The sequence below is a fragment of the Dysidea avara genome, chromosome 1 (genome assembly GCF_963678975.1).
Source record: "Dysidea avara chromosome 1, odDysAvar1.4, whole genome shotgun sequence".
NCBI classification, from domain to species: domain Eukaryota; kingdom Metazoa; phylum Porifera; class Demospongiae; order Dictyoceratida; family Dysideidae; genus Dysidea; species Dysidea avara.
The window spans coordinates 31515876-31539997 of NC_089272.1; the positions used below are offsets into that span (position 1 = coordinate 31515876).

Here is a 24122-nt window from a genome sequence, read left to right on the forward strand (position 1 = left end):
ACCATTCTCCATGTCACAGATCAGACAGGTTCGACTGCAACTCCTTCAGCAATTTTGACTTCATCACTGCTGCTGCTCTCTTCTCACACCATCATTCACCATTTGCTCACTGGAGGGGGAGTACTGTAGCAGCACTATCTGATCAACTCCTGAATTACCATACTGTACTTAATGGAAGCATAGCAACAACTAGACAATCATAGGTCAAGAAGCCATCCTTGTAATAACAGAAGCTATCCAAGCAGGAAGTCATTTAATGTTATTACATGAACTCAGTACACACATCACTTTTATATTAGTATTGTGTTGCTTAGTAACTTGTTCTGTATGAATATGTTGTATCCTTGTGTTTCTAGTTGTGCTCTAGATATACTTAAGTGGTTCAGTGTCCAGTCATCAAACATGCTCCTTCAACGGTGAGCAATTGCTTGCCCATGTGGCTCCTTTCCACAGTTTAAAGAACTACATAATACTATTAAGGTATATTATGTTATCACACCATATGCCGTGATGACTACTGAAGCCCCCCCTTCATATTTAAGCTTTACTTGATCAATATGCAGAGTATTATAATGAAATTTTGTCTTAGCATAATTATATGATCACTAATAATACAAATACTCATAAAACCACCTTATAAACATCTTTCCAAGGTATTATCAGTGGATGTATGCTAAAGTTTTGCAACAAGGACCCGGATCAGCATTGGAGGTGTACAAGATCGAGATACTCTAATAGAGCAGTCAGCTAACTACTCTAATAGAACATTCACTGGAAACATGTAGTTGGTTCTGTTATGGAATTTTTCCAAATCTGCCTTACAATGAAGTGCATTGGTCTGTTTAAAGGGCTTCATTCATCTACTTGTGTAGTTAATATGTATGACAATACTTAATTCAGGTACACAATTTCCATTGAAAATGCTCTCAGATTCAATCTTGTATTGTTCGAATTTCAAAATTCTCCACTTTCAACATTATTATTCTTACATGCACATATTCAGTGTTGTGCAATTGTGAGAGGGGTGCATCATGTACTTGGTTGTCTGTACCTACCCAAACTTTTCCATTAGCAATATGCTTCAGAGAGCCATACCTATAATCTAAAGGCAGTATATAAAATATCTACAGGCAGAAAATATTATGAATTTTATGTGGAAATGTCTCCAAATTGTAGTATTTTAGCATCTATTCTCAAAATTTTCCTGGAGGGGGCATGCCCCCAGACCCCCCTAGTTCCAGCGTACTTCACATGCTGGGAAGTGTGCTTTGCACGCCTCTACCCAAGAGATTAGTACCTTGAGTAAGCCCTCCCCCCCTTTTATAAATCCTAGATCTGCCCCTGCCCTGTACTATATATCTTTAGTTTAAAATACAGCCGTAAAAGTATCTGGCGTGTGTATATCAATGCAGACAACATAACATTCAAAGATGCCTGCTAGTAATCTGTCATTATTCAGTAGTAGTGTTTTTGTGTGTGTTGTGTGTACCTACTGTACATGTGCTGTTCATTATACTGTACTTAATACATGCAGTTGAATTTATAAACAATACTGTATATTCATATACTACCACTGTGTATCTGTGTGTTTAAACTTCTATAAGAGTTTACACAGTAATATCTACAGTTCCTATGTACTTGCTTAGGCCTATCCACACCAAACGTGGTGATATTGAACTCTGGCGAATGACTTTAGACATGTGAGATGTGGCCAGCATCCATAGGAGGTAGATAATGGTACTCAGAGTTTTGTCTACTGAAATGTGCAGTTACAGTGATTCTGTTTACTTGAATGGCTTAGGTTACTGTGTTAGGTAAACATGATACTGTATGTGAACATCTCTACATACTGATGAATTGGCACATGCTACTTGCATACACTGTATGTAAAGTACCACAAGTAGTAATGAGTACCCAGATAAAAGGTATATAAGTATACACATTGCAACATTGCATGTATTATGCTGGGAAATTTTGTAGCTACCATAGGCCTGTGTACAGCTGTGGTTGCTACTCTGTTCTGTACTCTACACCATCTCCTCTATACATGTTGATTATATATGTACCTACCCTAGTAAACCAAGGGACATATTAGAAAACTGGCCACTTTGTTTGAGCCATTAAAAAAAACGAGACTTCACATTGATCACCATGTATGGAACAGGACATATTATAAACCATCATCTTGAAAAGAGTGGCATGCCACATGATAGCAACATCATTATAGAGGATGTACCCTCTATAATGATATCTAATCCAAAATAGCCAAGCTGTAAAAAAAGAGTGCAGCCCTCAGAAAGACGATGGTGAAAAAAGATGTGAAATCCAAGGTGGCGGCCAAGAAATGGCTTTGATGGTAGGTTAATGGTAAAAATTTTAATAACAACAATTCAGGTGAATTTTGTGCCAAGACCAAACGGCACCAAATTCACCTGAATTGTCGTTATTAAAATTTTTACCATTAACCTACGATCACAACCATTTCTTGGCCGCCACCTTGGATTTCACATCTTTTTTCACCATAGCCTTTCTGAGGGCCGCACTCTTTTTTTAAAACTTGGCTGTTTTGGATTAGATTTCACTTCTTTTTGTATTTGTATACCCCAAAGCCTGCCTATGGCCAGCTTTAGGGCTTTTTAACCTATCATTTTTTGTGTACCACAGGAAGAAGAAAAGATGAAGCAGGGTGATTTCTTTGTAGCTGAACTCTCTACAAGGTGATCCTTCTAGCTGATCTCTCTACCGGATGACTTGTTTGTAGCTGAACTATCTACAAGGTAACTTCTTCTAGCTGATCTTTCTACAGGGTGATTTGTTTGTAGCTGAATTCTCTACAGGGGTATTTGTTTGCAGCTGAACTCTCTACATGGTAGTTTCTTTGTAGCTGAACTCTCTACAATGTAATTCTTCTAGCTGAACTCTCTACGGGGTGACTTGTTTCTAGCTACAGGGTGACTTCTTTCTAGCTGAACTCTTTACAGCTGATTTGTTTGCAGCTGAACTCTCTTACATGGTGGTTTCTTTGTAGCTGAACTCTCTACAAGGTAACTTCTTCTAGCTGATCTCTCTACAGGGTGAATTGTTTGTAGCTGAACTCTCTACAGGGTGATTTGTTTGTAGCTGATCTCTATACAGGTTACTTGTTTCTAACTGATCTCTTGAATTGTGTTCAGGGTGACTGCTCTATTAGGATGACTGCTCTATTAGAGTATCTCGATCTCGCACTTACTACACCAAGTTGAATTTCGTGTTATAACTCCGTGGCCTTAAATCTAATTCTTCTACACAATTGAAGAGCCTTTCTAAGATGATTACTCCATCTGTACAGCGAATTTCAAAGCATTACCCCAAGCGGTTTATCTGGTAGGCGTGGCAAGTAGTCGTTTTTTTATTAGCTAATCTCGGTTGCGTAATTGTTACACACTGTTGGTTTTTTCGTTGTATCATCCTGATTTTTAGCTCGATTTCTTTCAAATCACAAAAGGTTTGAGGTTCAATAGTTAACCTATTCACCCACCGATTTTCAGCTTCTTCCCATACGCGGTTTACCCTGTAGGCGTGACAACATATTGGTGTTATTTTTCGTGAATAATCGCTCATAACTCTTTGCCTGTTTATAGTTTGCAGCCAAAGTTGGTACCGACATGCGCCTTTATACCCCCCTTCTGTGTTCTAAATATCAAGGCAATCGGATATGGCGTTCGCGTTTTATAGCAGTTTTTGTAAGTGTGCAACAAGAGGAAGAAAAATAAGAAGTTACACCTTATCAGTCAGTAAGTCAAGTCACTAGGTCTAAGTCCTTGAAATTAGGTTAGGTAATCCTAAGGCTGCAGCACATGTTGCTGTCAGACCTTCAGTGCTGGTCACTGTAAAGCGCTAATAATAATAATAATAAGAAGAAGAAGAAGAAGAAGAGGAAAAAAACGAAGAAACTAAACCAATTTTTGAAGTCGCATATCTCGGGAACGCGTGAAGCGATTTCGCTCAAATTTGGAATGTGGAGTACTGAAGTTGGAGGGAGTGTCCACAGCAAAAATTGTCTTGTTTCATCAAGGCAGCACAGAGCTACGGAGGTGCGAACATTGCGTTTTCTTTATTCCTGTCAATATACTCACGGGTGTTGCGCGCCGCCGAGCTTCTTGGGCCGCACAACACACTACCGTGTGTCTTGATATGGCTTGTAAGGTGAAAACGACTGATAAGGCAGTTAGACAATGTGGATGACTCTAATAGAACAGTCACTAAACCATACTAGTAACCCCTTGTCTTGTTTGCTCCCGATATATGTTAACACACTTAACTGTCTATAAAACTACTGCTTAATTGAGTTGATTAAAGCATCTGGTCCCAGAGGAATGCTAACAATATGCTGTCCAAAGGACTGATAAGTCTGACTAAAAGAATTAAATACAGGTACGAAAGTAACAAAACACAACTTTTGTACAATATATTGCTCACAGCCCACTCACACTGCTTGGTGTAGAACCACACATCTCAGATGATACTGATACAGTTGTGGTTTTCATTGCTAGTTGTTATAATACAACAACTACATGGCTGGTAAAGATCTACTGCTCATCTTCTTATAAGAGCTGAAAAATTGCATGGCAATAGCATAGCAGATTAAGCTATGAACTAAGAAAATAGGAAAAGTTTATGTTCCCACCATACACCCTGTTTTGTAGTTCAGTCACATTTATTGTCATCACAACAACTATATGTAGCTCACCATTACTAATAAACTGAATGTGTACTGCACCATAGCAAGTAGCATTGTTCCATCTTGGATTGCTGATTGCACAAAATGCTATACGTAGAGTTCAGCTTAGAAATTATGCTCCTACTGTATTCAGAAAAAAAATGTCAAAGGAGATACCAGAAAAATCTGCAGCAAAAAAAGCCCCCACTATTGCATTGGGGAACATTTTCAGAGAATATGTATGTTCAGTTTGGTTACATATTTACAATGACATCCTAGGATTTTGAATATATAGCTCCTTCATTTTCATGAAAGTTTCTATAAAGGTAATTACAGATTTCTCCATAAACAGGACTATGGAATAGTCACTGGTCCCAGAGTAGCCATGGGAGTATAAAGATGCACCACTACACCATCCACTGTATTATCATACACGTGAATATTTCATAAACACATGTACAATACACTATTACAGTGTATTTGCCTCCTCCATAACTCAGCATAAGTGACAAAGCTTGAATGCCATTTGCCAATAAGCATATATAGTTACGTAGAGTTCTGGATTAAAGCTGATCACTTTCAGCAACTTAAACTTAGAATATCTATTAGCCACTGTTCTATTTACACTGCTTGGTCTAAGCCATGCTACACACTTTTATTTTCAGGTGTACTTTTCAAAATTTCTAGTGAATCATCTACTGTATACACATAACGTAAAATTTCACTAAAATAACTACTAGACATGAAATTTAATTAATTGTTGCTTCTTACTGTGAGTAGCACAAAATTACTGGTATAGCTATATCCTTGATGATAACACATTACCCAAAATGGGGTGACTGTTCTAATAGAGGTTTGTGATATTTCTATTTGTTTTTCCAAATTAATTTCAGGAATACTTTAGAAACACACTTGGCCCATAAGCAGTAATTACTAGCAACTGTTATGGGTAATGAAATCCTTACAAATGCAAATAAAATTCATACGGCTTTTGAGGAATATGTTATAAAGCCATTCCTCAAAACTTTCCAAGCCACGATTTATAATTTATCACTTGATATGCTGCTGCTAATCACATTGTTTTTAGGGGCCATGTGATAGTAGAATCCAGTAGTTATGGTTGGATCAGGAAATAGATTTAAAATGCTCTAATAGAGCAACCTCGATTTCAGCTAATGCAATAAACACAAACAGACTTTTGTATTTAAAATAGCCTCCATATATGTAAAGTTTCAGAGAATTTATTGTGGCAGCATGCCCCCAGGCTCCCTTAGCTTTGCATACTTACATGAACTTATGTAGCTATGATATGACAACAGATAATCTCTGATTTAAATATCACGTCAGATCAAAAAAAGTGTGCATGACTAATACCTCCATTATAATCCACGGATGGCCTGAGATGACCCACTGAAAATCTCTGGGCTCCAGTCCTGCTGCAGGCATATCCTTCTAGTACTGTACTACTGTACCTTCTTGGTCTATAAACATCTTGACAAGTACTATTACTGGTGAAGTTACAGTTTAAATTATTCATCAGTCTAAGATGAGCAACACAAGGCAGATCAGTTTTCTGACAGATGTAATTAGTAGTTTGTCACATCTTTCAGTGAATCTCTTAGTGCAAGTACATGTCTTAGAGCTGCAGTATTGAATTACCACCTTGAATGAATTATTTCTAACTGGTTTATGGATTGCTTATAGAACTGCATTTCACACCTAGTGGTATGTACCATTGTTGGCAACACTAACTTACTGAAAACAAATCTCATTGTTCCTGTTACATTATAACGCATTATTGTAAAAAAAAAAAAAGCTGCTACCATAATATTGAAGATAATAATACATGTAATAGTTGTAACAAAGGCATAACGGCTTTACCTGATATGTATGTCCAATTACCCAAGGGCTGCAGGCCTGAGGGTGGAGGGCATAGATATCAGGAAACAGTGTGAATGACCCATCAGGCTGATAGCCTGCACAAGGTGATTAACCACTCAAGCCAATCGAATACAACTACTGGATATATGTGCCTAAAAATTTTGATAATGGGTCAGCAGCTAGTACATTATGGTTATGGTTTTATTACGATGAATGGACAAATCCTAGAGATATCACAGAGAATTTTGGTTACGAATGTTGTAATCAGTGTTATTGAATCGTTTGTGAAATAAATACGGAGTTTATGACCTGGATAGGTAAGCTTACTTGTAAAGTGGCTACTTTGTGCAGAGTGATATACTTCATGATGGGTACGTGGTCTATATACGGAAATGTGTGGAAACGATTGGTGAATAAGCTATAGCACTAGATATGTAAGTTCTCAACTTATCCCAACATCAATTTTTCAACTCATAGGATATATAGCAAGGAATACAAAACACTTGCCATCTGAGTGGTTTTCATGGTGAAATCCAAGTTGAAGATACCAATTGCGTAAGTTTTAATCAATCCCCACAATTGATTTCGGCCTTAACATCTATATAATCACTGACCAGATGTAACCCAGCTACATTTCATATGTAGCCTGGCTATTTGGGTGACATATGAAATGTAGCCTCTGTAGCCTGAGCAGATCTGAGGTGTAAAAGTATTACATACTGTAAGTTGTTATGTTGATCATAAACCATATAACATTGCTAGTGAGGTTGACAAGTGGTTGCACAAAAGAAGGATAAATGCAACTGTTAATATACTACAACATGATGCTTGCTTGACCAAATCACAATGGACTCTGTTTTTCTTGTGATCACAATGTATGGTATATGACAAGATTGTGATTCACTTACCATGCAGCTCCTATAATTATGAACAGCAGCTGCTTTTAAGTAGGATGATACAGGCACTAATCTACTGTAGCTATATACTCAAAGCTATAGTGTAGTCCAAAGCACTTTGTACAACTTCAGCAGCAATAACTCCACACACATTAAATTTTACTGTACTGCATATGGTGTAAACAACAAGTATTGTGGGCTTACCACTACAACATTACAGTATTGTGTCCTGTGCACTATTCACTATTATCCACAATTATCACACACACACATACTTTTGAACTTTTATTGACCTTTACACCTTAAACATTTTTTTTGTTACTGCAGATTTCACACTTGTGTGGGCAAGCATCAGTACAATTATGTGGTGTCTGGTATTGACACATAATTCCTATACAGCCAAAGTTCACAGTAGATTGCAGTAGTCATGGCATCATGTAGTACTGTTTAATTTAAAGCAAATGATTGGCAACATGCATCAAAGCATGGGGAATTGACATTGAAAAACTAACTTCTATAAGCAGGCTGGATTGATAATACATGTATAGTATTCTGTATGAGATCACATGCATAGAGTTACATATACTTAGTTCATGATGCTGACTCACCATGTGGTATGACCCAAGAGTACAGATAGAATGAGTTAAATCACTCGAGCAGATAATAGCAGTTCTTCATACTTGTTGTCAACTAGCTACATGTATGCTCAAGAGTGACTTTCTTATGAAATTCATTGTCCAATTCAAATGTTGTGTGCTACAGTAATTAGGCATAATGTATAGTGTGCATGTGATCTGAAGGCTCTGAAAAAATAGTACGTATCTATAATAACTATGTATCCAACATACCCCATGCTCTCCATGAGGTGGTGCTTATAGTTATAGAGATTAGCTATTATAGCACTTCTTCATTCAAAGGGACATATGCACATATTGTCCTTCACACCTGATACAGCATTTGCAGTCATGTGCTTATAGTACACAACTTACATAGTCAGGTCATAGTTTGTTCCACACATTAGCTATACAAACACTGCCAGTTGTGCATGAGCAAAATTAATGTTTTATGTCAAGAACAGGCAGTGTGTATGAATTAAAGGCTGTAAATGAATCCTATCTACTGTATAATAACTAAAGGTAAATTGATTATTACAATAATACCCAAAAGGTGTCATGGTATACAAAGTAGCCTGCAAGCCTATTACATCACCTGCTTAACTGTATAATAACATTGTAAATTACTATATTAAATTAATAGACAGTGACAGTGCATCAGTAGTTGTGTAATAGCAATTGATAGAGCAATCGCAATTATAAGTTGTAGTATACACGATAGTACCTGAACTTCCTCTATTTTTAGAAGAGACAATTAATAATTGCAAATCATGATGATTACTGCAAGTAACTGAGAGCCTGTTTCTATTGTGCCAATAATTTGATGGCATATATACTGGCTCATAACAGGTAATATAAAGCAATGCGGTTGTTAATACAATACTAGCTACATCAGTTATAGATATGTGACTACTGTACACCACAGATTCAAGCAGTTTTGTATGCATTTAAATGTGTACATATGCTTCACCTGGCCATGTTGCTAGTCTAGTAGTTTAATATTGCTTCAGAATGTTCGTCAAAAGAAATAACAGAGCTATCATCAGAATACATAGGTCCATCTTTGCTTGGGTCATTGTTGGCGGTGAATGTAACTTTGGAATAACCTGTAAACATAATACTAGCATTGTCAGATGAATACACGGCTCCACCGTTCCCTCTGGCATTGTTATTAGTAAATACTACAGTAGCATACTTATTGGCTGAGATAACAGAGTTGGCATGAGAATATATGGCTCCACCATTACTACCATTATTGCTGGAAAATATTATTGTGCACCGCGTCAGTGAAACACTAGAACTCTTTACAGAATATATAGCTCCGCCACTAGAACCAGCTGTGTTAGTGGTAAAGATTCCTGTAGATGATTCAGCAAATTTGATTGCGCATTTGTGTTTAGAATATATAGCTCCACCTTCACGTCCAGCTTTATTGCCACTGAATGTAACAATGGCTCGTTTTTTGAATATGATGCGAGAATTGTCAATAGAGTATATTGCCCCACCGTAACTGGCATCATTGTTAACAAATGTTGTAATAGTGTCACTGTCAAACACAATGGTGGAGATGCCACTAGAATATATAGTACCACCATGCCACCCTCCATCATTATTGGCCAATGTCACCACACATCGTCTTTTAAACAAAATGCTGGAATTTACATTGGAATATATAGCTCCTCCATACCAATTAGCTTCATTGTTAGTAAATGTCACCGTACATTCTTTGTCAAACAAAATGACAGAATTATCATCAGAGTGTATGGCACCACCACGCCATCCTACTGTATTTCCAGTGAACAAAACAGTACATTGTGTTTTAAAGGAGATTCTAGAAAAGTCATGGGAATATAAAGCTCCACCATGCCATCCAGCAGTATTATTAGTAAATGTTACTGTAGATCCTTTATCAAATAAGGACTTGGAATTGTGGTTAGAATATATTGCTGCTCCATGCCATCCTGCATTGTTTCTAGTAAATGTTATCACAGATTCTTTTCCAAAAGAGATACTAGATTGATGAGTAGAATATATTGCTGCACCATGCCAAGAAACATCGTTTTCTGCAAAGAGGATCGTGGAATGTCTGTTGAATAAGATAGTGGAATTGAGCCGTGAAAATATTGCACCACCACCGCTAATTGCTTTATTGTCTGTGAAAGTTATAGTGGAATTCTCTTCAAATATGACAATAGAATTGCGAACTGAATATAAAGAGCCTCCTGAACCTGCACTATTCTTAGAAAACAGCAAAACAGAGTTTCTATAAAACGAGATATTAGAGTAGTCAGTAGAACAAATAGCTCCACCATTCCATCCAGCATAGTTTCTGTTAAATGTTATTGTGGATTCTTTTTCAAAAGAAACACCAGAAAATTGCTTAGAATATATTGCTGCACCATGCCAAGTAGCAGTGTTTCCAGCAAAAAGGATTGTTGATTGTGTCTTGAATGAGATGCTAGAGTTGAGCTGAGAAAATATTGCACCACCGTATTGACCTACATCATTGTTCAAAAATCTCACTATAGAAACAAAGTTTATTTTGGTTTGGGAAAATCTAATTTGGGGAAAATGTTGCAAAATAAGGCACTATTACATCAATTTTGCAGACCTTAGTTGCAAATATTGCATAAATGTCCTACACTTTGCAAGAGGTGTTTGCAAATATAGGTATAATCAATAGTTATTTGCAATTATCTTAGTGTTACAAAATTAGGTCTTTCTTTATGTAAAATATTTACCAATTGCAAAAACAGCATAAATAAAATGTTAATAATAGCAGCAGATAGATTACACATACTCAGTGGAAGAGTATTTTTTGTTTAGTTCTGATTAAAGTTTCTTTGTTTCACTTGAAAACTCCACTTGTGTCAAAATAGCACGTATGGGAACTGTGTCTTTTATGATTCTTCCTCCAGTCTTCCAAAAAACTTTCCAGTTTGAGTCATAGGTTCCATCAAGCCATGTTATACTCACATTTCCTGCAGTTCCATTTACTTTATTTATTTTTGCTACAGCACATAGCCACAAACTGGCCTGGTTGGTAAGCAATCACTACTGGTTCTTGTATCGACGCTTGCTTTTTAGATTTTTAAGTAGAACCTGTGTCACTGTTTTTCCTTTTTCCAAGTTCCACCTGTGGGACATAATAATGGTGAACAGATGACACTAACAGTCAAAGTTTCAAATATAATAATGTTGTTAAAACTTCGCAGACCCTTTCTGAAATTTCAGTGATGCTTTCTTCAGGCATTCTGAAATTTCAGACATCAGAGACTTTCTGAAATTTCAGAGATGCTTTCATAAGACATTCTGAAATTTCAGAGATTTCAGAGACTAGAGATGCCTTCTTAAAGTGTTCAGAAATACCTCTTCTGAAGTTTCAGAAATGTTTTCATGCGACTGTTCTGAAATTTCAGAAACACTTCTGAAATGTCACTGATGCTTTCTATTGTCCTGAAATTTCAAAGACCAGAGACATTTCAGAAACTGTCTCGCAATTGTTCTGAAATAAGAAGCCCTTTCTGAAATTTCAGAGACCCTTTCTGAAATTTCTGCAGAAATATAAAACTTTTAATTGTTCTGAAATTTCAGAGACCCTTTCTGAAATTTCTGCAGATATAAATTTTTAAATTGTTCTGAAATTTCAGAGACCCTTTCTGAAATTTCAGAGATGCTTTCTGAAATTTCAGAGACAAGAGACTCTTTCTGTATCGCATTATTGCTGTGACCTTTTTTTTTGCTCTTCAACTTTTCAGCAAAGTGCATCCCCCGTTTCCAAACTCTGGATCCGTCCCTGTATTGACTTGAAATTTGGTCATAAGTAAAAGATAGCAACTGCTGCTTGGACTATAACTTACCATCTGAACTACAAATGGCGCTCCTTTTTCCATTTACTCTATTAAACTACATAACAACAAAATTTGGCGGTAAACTAAATTTGGTGAATTCATTATTACCAAACCTCCAAATTTAAAATTCATAAAATTAATATTATTTTCATACCTTGTGTCCAAGCTTTTTACATATAGCAGTTGTTGAGGTAGGTATCGACAAGCCAAGTGAGACTTCATGGATGCTACTTAACACCACTGGTAAATTAGTATGTGTAAATGGGTACGGCTAATGACAGAAATTGCCTGCTATAAGACTAGACTAGAACGTTTACTCGATTAAAGGGTATGGCTCCATGTAAGCTTGCAGGTAGCAACTTAGAGGTGTGCGATATATCGAAAATCTATCAATATCGCGATAATTTTCCAGTACTAGTATCATATTGAATTCGATATTGCAAATGCTGATCTCAGTATTTTATCGATTAATATAAAGATAAAGTTACAGTATTGTGGTTTGTGATTGCACAATCACGCTAGAAATAAAGGTCAGTTATGTATAATTTAGAAGCTTATCTGCCAGTTTCCTAGGTTTGTTAGTAGTACTACATAATCGTTTTAGTGTATCTATTGCATTTAAAGTACATCTATAAATATCGGCCGCCCACACTATTTAATTAATTATCGCTATCGTGATATCTTACTAATTGCCTATCGATATCGTATCGAAATCAAAATCCTGATTTCGCACACCCCTAGTAGCAACAGACATGGATTCATACACAGCCATTGAGGCTCTATGTATGCCTACAGACAGATACACACGATATTGATAAGTGGGCATGGCCCAAGAAAGAAACTGGGCTGCAGCAGGTTATTCTTTAAAGCAGTGGATGAACTAATTCAGTTTCAATCATGAAAGTGACCCGCCCAGACTGATGCATGCAATCAAAAAACATTTGAGCACAAAAAGAATTATACACTACAGCATGCATGTTTCATCAGTCCTTCTGTCAGCTTAAACCACATACAACCTCACATGCAACAGTGCACCATCAATTCTTTTCAGTGAGAGCATTTTGCCAAATTAAGTTTTTGCCAATTGTGACTGAATTTGACAAAACAAGGCTTCGACGCACAAAGCTTTGTTAGGAGATATGGCGATTTTAAGGAATCATTGTGTAATAACTTCCCAGTGCCTACAGCTGTGCAAACAAAATTTGCACCAATTGTTCATCTGTTCACTAGCTATCATTGAGTGGGTGTATACATTTCTGATACCCAAAATTTGCCCTGTTTTGAGCAGCTTTTTTCGAGCGGGTAATAACATCACAGGTGGTAGTAATAGGGTGGGAGGGTGGGGGTGGACGGTGGTCTTAATATACGGGTATAAAATGAAGTAAGAAGACGATTGGAATCCAGAGGCCAAGTTTGGGCTCTCTATGGCCCTCCATGGCCCTCAAATTACTCCAAATTGACTCAGAACACTATTGGCGAGCTCTCTGTGAAGTCCCAGCTCACTACACACCATTATTACAATGCCATGGCCATTTAATGGTGTCAATCTCACACTCGTGGCTTTGACAGGGTCGGAAGAAAGCTGCTACAGAAACCAGACTTGCCAGTGCTGAAGGAAGTACAGTGTGAAATATGATAGTGTATTAGACCAGCAATCCATTTCTGGTAAAATCATAAGTTTGATTTTGTGTGTGTGGAAGCCTTGTTATGTGAAATCCGGTCACAATTCAATTTTATAGCAAATCACCAAATATTAGTTTCATCAATATTTGTTGCTATATGGTACATGTAAAGGAATTTATTGCTCTGGAAAACTCTCAAACTTGTCTACTCTGCAATTCACACTTTCTCTGCATACCTACAGAACATTCATTCATTGTCGTGACGGATGAAGACATCATGTTTGATTTAAATGATTTTGGTAGTGCATAAAATGAATTTTCAGAGACATTCTTCATTGTTCAATCAAAACATGAAACTGGAAGGCAGGGGGCATCACGATAGGTTTTCGTAAATTGTGAAATTTAATTATACACTCTATACCAATCATACTTTACTAGCACTGGTACTTGCCCTATGGTGCAGGACTGTTTATAAAGAGTCATGCACATGCACTTTACACTGAGTTTATCTTGTAGCTAACTAGTGACAAAAATTCCTACACAGCATTGGTATAAAGCATCACTTAGTACTTTAAGCATAGAGATATGCTTCAAGGCACACATTCAGAAAAGAAGGTAATTCCAATAAGGTTCTGTACATCTGGAGCGTTTACCATCCAGATACAAATGGTGCTGGTAGTAGTACCTGTCCACACTATATGCACACTATATAAAACGCTAACAACAAAAGACATGAAATAGTACATACCGTTGTAGCATTGGTACCTGCTTCACAGTGCAGTACTTGTTGTACTGTGGATGTTATGTGCTAAGGCTTATGTTCAGAACCATCTCCACTTAATTAACTACTAAGCAATTGAAGCCAAGCATTAAAAATCAGTGCCATTCATGTAACCATGTGTAGGTGATGTCACTTTTAAAGAATGTGAGCTGTGTGTAGCTACGCTAAGCCTTGTATTATCCTACATGTTTACCACAAAGGTGCGAACTATAAATATAGTGTTAGTAGTAACTGTCATACAGGCTATACATGTAATGGCACCATGTCAGATTCTACATGACATTTAACTTATTGACTACAAAACGGAATGAATTTGTACATAAGCAGCATGTAGCATCAGTCTACAGTGCCCTACAGTACTGGTACCTGTCCTATGGTGCAGGAGATTTACATGTTATACATTCAAGTAAGGTGATAGATTGTTGTGTACATTCCTTACTTTCCATTAGTTACACTGTTAAATTCTGTATATTAAAGCTATATAGTGGCCAGTACTGATGGTCTGACAGCAACATGTGCTGCATCCTTTGGATTACCTAACCTAACAAACTGGAATTTGAAACTTTACAATTACTTAACTTAGCTAACAATAAGGTAGAGCATAAAAATGGGCGAAAGCACTGAACCAATTCATGTTAGCCTACATGTACGTGTACAGCTAAAACAATACTACCTTGTCATCACCTCAACACCTCCCTTAGTCAAATATGAGCTGTATTGATTGCAAGTACAAAAACACTTGGGGGAAAAAGTCAATGTTGAAATAGGTAAGGAGGTGCCCAGTGAGAGAATAAAGGTAGCTATGGCATATATGTGCAGTAAAGAACACATACATGTAACAGAAAAAAGGTTTAACTAAAAGGTTGAAAAGGTTGTTGAAGCAAAAACAGTTTGTTGTTGAAGCAACAAAAAATATTGTAACTAAAAAAGGTTGGAAGAAAAAAAACTTGTAACCAAAAAGGTCAGGTAAAAAGAAAACAAAGAGACATTGCTTTCACCAAGCTTCGATCTGACAACTAAACACTCGCTAGTTTGGCACTCTACTGCTTTGACCAAATGTGGTCTGCAGTTTCCTTTAGCCTATAAATTGTTTATAAAGGCCAGCTTAAGTTGAATAAAAGCTGCGGTTTGCATGCGGTTTACAGAAAGAATTCCAGCAAGATTTAGGTTACACCCTTGCATTCAATGTGCTGTAAACGACGAATGACAGCAGTTGGAAACTCCATTTTAAAGCGATACAATTCTAAGATGATGAGTACTTTCTTTGATGCTTAAACTGCTCTGACTCTTGCAGTGGTTGGTAAGATACTCGTTGGATGCCATGGAATGCATGACAGACAGACAGATGGATGGCTTTTCAGCTTTATATATGTATAGATTTTCCCTGTAACAGTTCTGCATGGTATGTAACAGCAATGGAAAAACAGCACCTGGGCAAGTATTGAATAGAATGAGCACACAAACAACCATCCTACTTTGCTCAAGTAAACTTGTTGATCTATACTCCTTAATTCTAGTGATGTGCAATAATATCGATAGTGTGATAATCGTATCGCAGTGGTTCACTATCGTGATATGATAATAGATTGTGATTATCATGAGCACCAATATTAGACATTCTTACCTCGCCAGAGTTACTCGAACAATTAAAGCATTCATTTGTTTATTCCATCATGTATTCTAATTGTTTTCTGAGATTGAACTTTGCTGTATTTAGGCATGACATATATACATTCGGGTATACAGGATGTGCCTTTACCCGTATTCATGGAAAAAAAGTAAAATTAGTGCTACATTATATATCTTATCATTTGGATGTACTCCCGTGATAACTATCGTATCGCGATGCAATTATTGTGATTAATCGATATAGTTGCAAACTTATTATCGCACATCACTACTTGATTCAAACCTAAAGAGTTCTGATATTCATTATAAAGACAAACACAACTTTGATAGTGCAACTCTAAATACAGTAGTACTTTTTTGTAAAAAAATGTAAATTTAAAAATGAAATAGGGATCTATGCAACAAAAATTAGTGAAAGAAGAGATGAATGATGGTGTTACAGCATAGCTCAGTGGGAAAATCCTTACTTTGGCATTGAGCAAAATAATTGTTATATATATATAATATAGCTAATGTGCCAAAGTAGGGACTTTCCCACTGAGCTATGCTGTAATACTATCATTCATCTCTTGTTTCATCACTTTGTTGCATAGATCCTTACTTCATTTTTAAATTTACAATTTAAAAAAATACTAGTTTGTTTAGTTTTTGTTGCAACACAGCCAGCTGCAAAGTAACTTGTGACTGTTCTATTAGAATATCATACAAGTATATCTCGAGTCAGCCAAGAGGTATGCAGCTAGCTAGACCAATAAGGGATGAGGTAATTTTGTTTACTGTTAAGTAAACCGCTAGATTGTTAAGAGGTGTGATATCTGTATTCTATCGCTACTAGTCTACTTAGATCTTTAATTGAAGGGCGTGGTCACAAACCTATTGCAAACGTGATCCCAATCGCGAACTTGCACTATGCTTGCACATATCTAGTCTTATAGTAGTGCCAGGACTGAAGCACTTCTGAAATCCATCTCTGAAATAATTTTGTGACGTCTATATATGTTGCTGAAAGAATGTGTTGGTACGGAAATTAATTCTCAATATGGTTTCATTGTATAAAGAATAAGACAAGCAGCCTGATTGAAGATAAAAGAAAAGGCGCAGTGGGCCTATACTCGTTGGAACCCAGGCACATCCCACTAGTGAGTTTGTTATTGCGGCATAAAATGGTGTCTGTGTGCTGCTTCGTTTGGCCTCTATCCTTGTGACTGTGGTTAGTGAGTGAGGTAGTAAGACTAAAATTCGAGTTTTGGCGATTTAAAAAAAATTCTATATTCGGCCACCTGTAAGTATTTTGTTATATTTAATGATTATATGGACTAGTACTATTCTGTAAAGGTGGTTTTTATTGTGTAAAATGTCTCCAAGGTGATTTTTAAAGGTGGAATTTTGGGCGGCACACAAAATTTTCAAGGCAATCCCTATTTAAATACTACTACCATACATTTTGATTCAGTCAGATGCACGTGAAGGCCATCTAGTTTACAAAAATTAGGTCTTAGTTTTGTAACAATATTAATGCTAAAATGTATTATATTAAAAGAGGCTCAGAATCAGCCAAGATAGCTAGGCCAAACATGGTTGGTTTTTGTGGCTTTCCTTAATAATGCTCACCTACCAGCTGTTTGCCCATTGCAATTGCGTGCCATGCAGAGCTGTTAAAGGCACATAACTTTGGCGGCATACATTGTTTGTGGATGTAGTATGGTATGCTAAAGTGTTAGTACAACTTTCTGCGTCAATTTTGTCTTGTACACTAGTGAGGGAGACCTCTGTATTTGTGTAAAAGAAGTGATTGGTATTTGTAGCAAGGCTGCATGTCAAGAAAAAAGAATTTTTTGCATTGCCTATCGATGTCACAGCAGGTTTTAGGTCCCTTCGCGGTGGCCAAAAGGACTTCAAAATCCAGCTGTGTTTCAGGCTGGCATAGGCTAAAGTTGTGTTGATTTCACCCTGCTTATGCTGCTAAAGAATAGATTCCAGGTTTATTTCACAATAGTATGCAACACATTTTGCATAAACTGACACCGAAAGTATTTTCGCATGCTCTTACAATTGACTATATAAAGTCACTGGCCACACAAATGAGCATGTAGATAGAGGAAGAGCTGGTCTACAATGTAATGATGATTGTTTTAGCATAACTCTCCAAATGTTTTTACAACTGAATTATAAAACTATCCTTCAAACCAGAAATTGTGAGGTAACTGCCACTTTAAACAAAATTTATTTGGTATAGAGTGTATGACTATCTGTAAAATTTGAAAAGAATAAGATTTGCTTATTTCATTATTCCACTAATCCTTATTAACACTAACAAATTCCCATGCTATACGTAGACCGTCAAGTCAAAGCTACTAATCATACAGGTGGGCTGGGCTCCAATCATTACTGTTTATTCACAAACTACACACACACGCACACATACTACAGTAGACCACACTGTACTATAGACATCTAAATGATATTTTCATAATTTTATTTTATTTCTTTCTGTAGTGTGTCATGAAGATTTCAGTGACCAATATCACAGTAACTTACAGCCTACTACATGTACATACATGCCACAGTATTAGAATAGATGACTCACAGCTAAAACATGCTACGATAATGGGATTAACTTAATTTGCTCACCATGAACTTTCCAATCCACCAAGGTATGGTGCTTTCCCTGTACTCCTCTTTGTAGACAAAGAAGCTCCTCTATGGAAAAAGAAGAGGACAAAGAAAATGATATGACTATGGATAAACTTTATTTCTACTAGGAAAATCCATAATGACATAGTTTTTGTTGATTTGATCGTGCGTCAAAGCAATTGTACAGCAAGATAATATTATTCACAAATTTATTACCCAGCTTATTTCATTACATTTCTTGAACATTTGTTTTTGCAAAGCAATAGTTTTTTGCTCAGTCAGTCATATGCATTCTATGCTTATTTGTGCATGATGAATTATTTTAACACCTGTAATTTATTTCCCATATCATTGCTATATAAATCAAGTTTATTGCTATTTCAACTGTCTAGTGCTTTAAACTCAAGACTATCGATGATTAAAGTCTTATTGTGGCTGTCCACTCCCTGTTACTATAGAAAACAGAAAAGCAATTCAAACGTTGTGCAAAATTATCTGTTTTGGTCACATTTGAGACTGGGTATATAAAAAAAGTACCTTTTCACAGACAAACTTTGACCCAATTTTTGACCTTTGAAATTTCATAATTTTTCTATCATTGTGTATAACTGTATGAAATTTTCCATCAGTAAAGCTACACTATCCGGCTATATTTTAATACAAACAGCAGCAGGTCTGTTTTGCAGGCTGATAGCCTATACTAGGAAAAGGATATCTCAAGTCACAATGGTAAACCCGGACGATTCCCATCAAACGTCGTGTAAGGGTCAGTTGTTACAACAACTTATTAATTTATTTATGATAGCATGCACTATAACCCTTAGAATATGACATCAGAGCTCCAAGCTTATTTACATATATTTACATGTATAGTGTACCTAGGTATATTGCACACCACAGGATCTTGCATAACATGAAGAAGAGTAACTGTTTAAAAACACAAATATTTTAACATAAGAGTAACTTAAAATGGCAAAGCAACCTGGATAATTTTTAATAATTGCAGTGACAGAATATGTGATAATACCACAGCATGTATGATCAATCTTTTCTGCTTAAATACTCCTTTTGTAGTGACCATCACTACCATGTAGTGACGTTCACTACTATGTAGTGAGGGTCACTATAAAAAGTAGTGAACGTCACTACACAAAAATAGTGAGCATTGTGGCAGAAATCAGTGAAATAAGTAGTGAAATTCACTACAATTTTTTTTTTACAGCGAATACTTAGTAGTACAGCTTGTTACTCAGCATAACTTATGGCTATGCAGTAGTTAACATAGTTACATGTATATCAGAGTATAAGTGAAAGTGGTAAGGCTCAGTCTAGGAGCATGCTACCATGCTATTTGGAGGTCATTTTGGGCCATGACACTGTACATATGTACAAGGTGCTAGTCAGTAACCTGACAAGTGTTGGTTTAACGATATAGATGGACGCTGCTAAAAAGCATCTCCATAATACCAAGAATTTATAATGGTGTAGGGAGAGTATCGAACTAAGCTATACCCTGTGAAATATGAGCCCGTAAAGTCCTATGGCATCGTTCAAACAACTCGGTGATTTGCATCGATTGGTGACTAATTATAAGTACATGGGCGTGTGCATACACGTTGAGAGACAGAAGCTAGAGTGAAAAAACATTGTAAAAGTATGACACAATGCGCTGATGAACTCAGTACAAAGAGAAAGGCGCAGCCAACTAACCTTGAAAGCCATAGATATTGACTTCACCTGTGACTTCTTAATTCGAGCATGGTCGGCATTACATGCACATTCCATGTCCATGCCTCGACAGTTCTGATAGTGAAAGTGACACGTCTAGATGGGGCTTTAGCCATAGGGATTCAATGTGGACTACCCGACCAAACAAAGGTGTTAAATCTGGGCAATTAATAGCGGTCAGATTTACGAGAGGACACAAAGGTATGCAGACTACCTTACGGGCTCATTTTTCATTGCGTATGGCGAAGTTCGATACTCTCCTAACACATTATAAACTCTTGATAATACTGTGTTAACTGTATTCTGATGCCTCTGTTTATTACTGCAATTACATATTAGTCTGTCCAACAACTAAACTCATGCAAGCTCTGTGGATATGTACAATCTTTATGTACAATCTTTATGCACAAATCTAGCAGGTACGGTGATTCAAAATATCACATTTTGCTACTGACTGTACTGTATATAGTGGGGACTAAACATTAAATACACACTATTGATATCAAAAGTTAAGTAACATATTTTATAAACTGTTTGTTGCGCATAACAAGAAATATACAGTATCATGCTGGTCAAATTCCTGATTGCCTATTCTCCAATAACACAGTCAGGAAAATATACTACTACTCGGTGTTTCCAATACTAACTTCTTTGTGCATATACAAGCAGCCAAACGGTATACAACAGTCAAGTGAACAGCAGTGCTTAAAATAAGCAGACAAAAATGCTAGGACATAGCACCTAAACTAAACTATTTTTGATCAGACATCTGTAAAACTTGTTCAGACATTGAATACTTTTACCATGAAAAATTATTATATTAAGTCTAATATAAATTTGTCTGAGTAAATTTTATACCAATTTTTGTTGGACCAGCATGATGTCCAACCAAAATAGAACATGTTCAGACATACACCAATTTTGGTTAGAAAATGTCAGATGTCTGACCACTATTTCAAGCACTGAATGGTCATCCTTGCAAGGATCACAGCATGCTAGAATGTCAAGGATGTATCCTCTAACTACTGAGACAGCCAATAAAATTGGCTTCCTATGTTTGCTGATTAAGCTATACTGATATTTAACACTATCTTTTCAGCTCAAATTGACACCTAGCTATAGCTACCAGAGCTGGATGGACTGTTCTTTAGACTGATTTCATGCTGCTACCCAACATTAGGATTTATGTAGCCAGAATGGATGCAATTCATAATAAGATGTGTCATCATCCGGCGTCAGTTTCCATCACATCATGACCATTTCAATTTTTATTTTTTTATTTTTATTTTTTTTAAGATTAGAACATACAAATAAACAGTTAAACAAATTAGTCTCTGATTGCACCAAGGCCACAGGAGCACTTTTGATGCAATGACCTTGTGAAGATCACGCTCCTCTAATGCACTGGATTGCTGAACGCAGCAAACAAAATGACAATTTACATCTAATCCATCCTAGTACTGTGGCATAAGGGTCATTCCATTTGTCAGACAATAAACTTGCCAATCTCTTGTAAAATACACTGGCTTCAAGGCCCATTCCTCTGGAAGCAGAGAACACTAGAGGGGTAAAAAAACTGTGTTCCACTTCATGGATTCGTAACTCATAAGCTCTCTTCTTTGTTATTTCGTGTTTCCTGTAACATGACTGAAGGGTGGTTCCACTGTTGGATGGTGCAAGTGGGTTAAAACCTCTGACGTCCGTATAACATTTTTCATAACGACCACCCCAAAATCCATTCATGGCAATGTCCAAGCGTGCGCCATCCTGAGTGTTGGCAGTCTTCTGTTGAAACCTTTCATCACTTAGAGGCTGCAGATGAGGCTCAACCTCCACACCGTGGCACACTTCAGATAATAATTCAGCTGTGATATCCCTCACTTCGTTGTGGCGTATTGAAGGGAATCCACCCTTTGGACAAGATAGGGCATGATCAACAGAAAAGTTGGTACCACACGCACAGTGGGAAGGTGTACGAGAGGGCATCCAGCCATACCTCAAAGCAAGGGCATCTTGAAAGGCAGTCTTGTGTAGGGAGAAACCATGTTCCTGCACAGGTAGGGCAGTAAGCCAGCTAGAAGCACCCTTTTCCTGTGTTAAAAGTAACAGCCCTCTGAAGAGTGGGAGTAAGCTTAGAGAACAGTTCCTTAGAAAGAGTGGACAAATTGATAGTCTTGGATTGTTTAATTTCAAGCTTACGGGAGTACAGGCTACAACGAGTATCGGCAGTATAGCCAAAATTCTGTGATAAAATGAGTGATCGTAAGGGTGCTGTGACATACATTGAAGCAGAAAACTCAATAGATGATAAAGAATCAGGTGCAACAATGCCTAGACCACCAAATCTAGTTGGAAGGGCAAAGAGTGAACGTTGAAGAGCACCAGGAGGGTCAAGGGCAGTCAAGGCTGGAATAAACTTAGTCAATAAGCCTTTCTCGAGTGACTGGAAACTAGAAGATGTATCAGGGACTGTACGTGTTACATACAGCCAACGGCTAAATAGTCAATGAGTAAAACATGTATAAGCAGCATGAGGTTGGGAGATAACGATGGAGGACAGTGTATTAACTTCAGAAACCCACTGGCTAATCTTATCAAAAGTAAATCTTTCCACATACTCAGAGGTTCCAACTGGAGCACCAAGGTGAGGTCTGCCATCAGATGTAACATTTACAGCTGAGTCATGAAACAGTTCCTTACCAATAGAGCAAAACTGAGTCTTAGTAACAAGCCATGTCTTCTTTGCATTGGGGAAGTAACCAAAGCTAGGACCCAGTGAGGAAACTTGGTCCCACCACATACGAAGAGCAGAAATTTTACCACAGGCAGCAGCATCATCTGCATACCACACCTGAGTGACAGGTGCAGTGAGTTTCTGAATTAAAGGTACAGTGGCTAACAGTGTCAAAATTAATGGTCCTCACAAAGTGAAACATATAAACTTAATAAGCTATTACAAACTGAGGCAATATAATTTCGCTTATATAATGTAGTAGTTACCTTATCGAGTCACATACCTTACAGTAGTTCAGAACAAGCCGGTCCCGGCAACTTTGGTGAATCTCGAGTCGGCGTCCTGGCGATTTGTGGGCAGTGACTACGCGCGCTTCTTTCCAGTTAGTTGATCACGCTGAGAATATACCACTGTGCTCTACTACATCTGGTAGGAACGTTGGTCCTTTCGCCCAGCTCTTTTGCTCGCCTCACGCAAATTCTCATGTGCCAGCATAGATTGTGCTATGGTGCCAGATTACAATATAATCTGGCGGCGCCCGTATATTTCTATAATACAGAGTGCAGCCATACTAGCGTCAAAGGAGGTGTCAACTCATGATATTTTATTACTATAGCAACACATTGGAGAGGGCGTGCGTGCGTACGTGTGTGTGTGTGTGTGTGTGTGTGTTTGTGTGTGTGTGTGTGTGTCACACAGAGTCCATGAGGGACATGGTACAGCCTCCCAGTCCTGCCCCAGGAGGATTTTCCTGAGCTGACTCCTATGCACCCTCGAGCAAAAGCACAAAGCAAGCAAAACTTTCACTGCTGCCATACTAGGGCCTACCCAGTGAACCAACACCTGTGCACTACACAGGTGCTCTGTGTGTGTGTGTGTGTGTGTGTGTGTGTGTGTGTGTGTGTGTGTGTGTGTGTGTGTGTGTGTGTGTGTGTGTGTGTGTGCGCGTGAGAGAGAGAGAGAGAGAGAGAGAGAGAGAGAGAGAGAGATGCTAGCTATAGCGTAGAATAGCACTCCCATTATAACAATGGACATGTGTAAGTCACCATTGTT

At 37.4% G+C, this 24122-nt stretch overlaps 1 protein-coding gene and 1 long non-coding RNA gene across 2 annotated transcripts; both read right to left on the reverse strand.

The window, feature by feature from the left end:
* Window positions 1–9077: 9077 nt before the first annotated feature.
* LOC136244478 (probable outer membrane protein pmp6) lies at window positions 9078–10597 on the reverse strand. The gene is made up of 2 exons (XM_066036093.1): window positions 10593–10597; window positions 9078–10548 (listed from the first exon to the last, which is right to left on the reverse strand). The coding sequence occupies exons 1-2, from the start codon at window positions 10595–10597 to the stop codon at window positions 9078–9080; spliced, it is 1476 nt and encodes a 491-aa protein (XP_065892165.1).
* A 179-nt stretch (window positions 10598–10776) lies between these two features.
* On the reverse strand, window positions 10777–23650 carry LOC136261704 (uncharacterized). The gene is made up of 3 exons (XR_010703987.1): window positions 23353–23650; window positions 18605–18673; window positions 10777–11226 (listed from the first exon to the last, which is right to left on the reverse strand). It is a non-coding gene; the product is annotated as an uncharacterized lncRNA (long non-coding RNA).
* Between the last annotated feature and the right edge of the window lie 472 nt (window positions 23651–24122).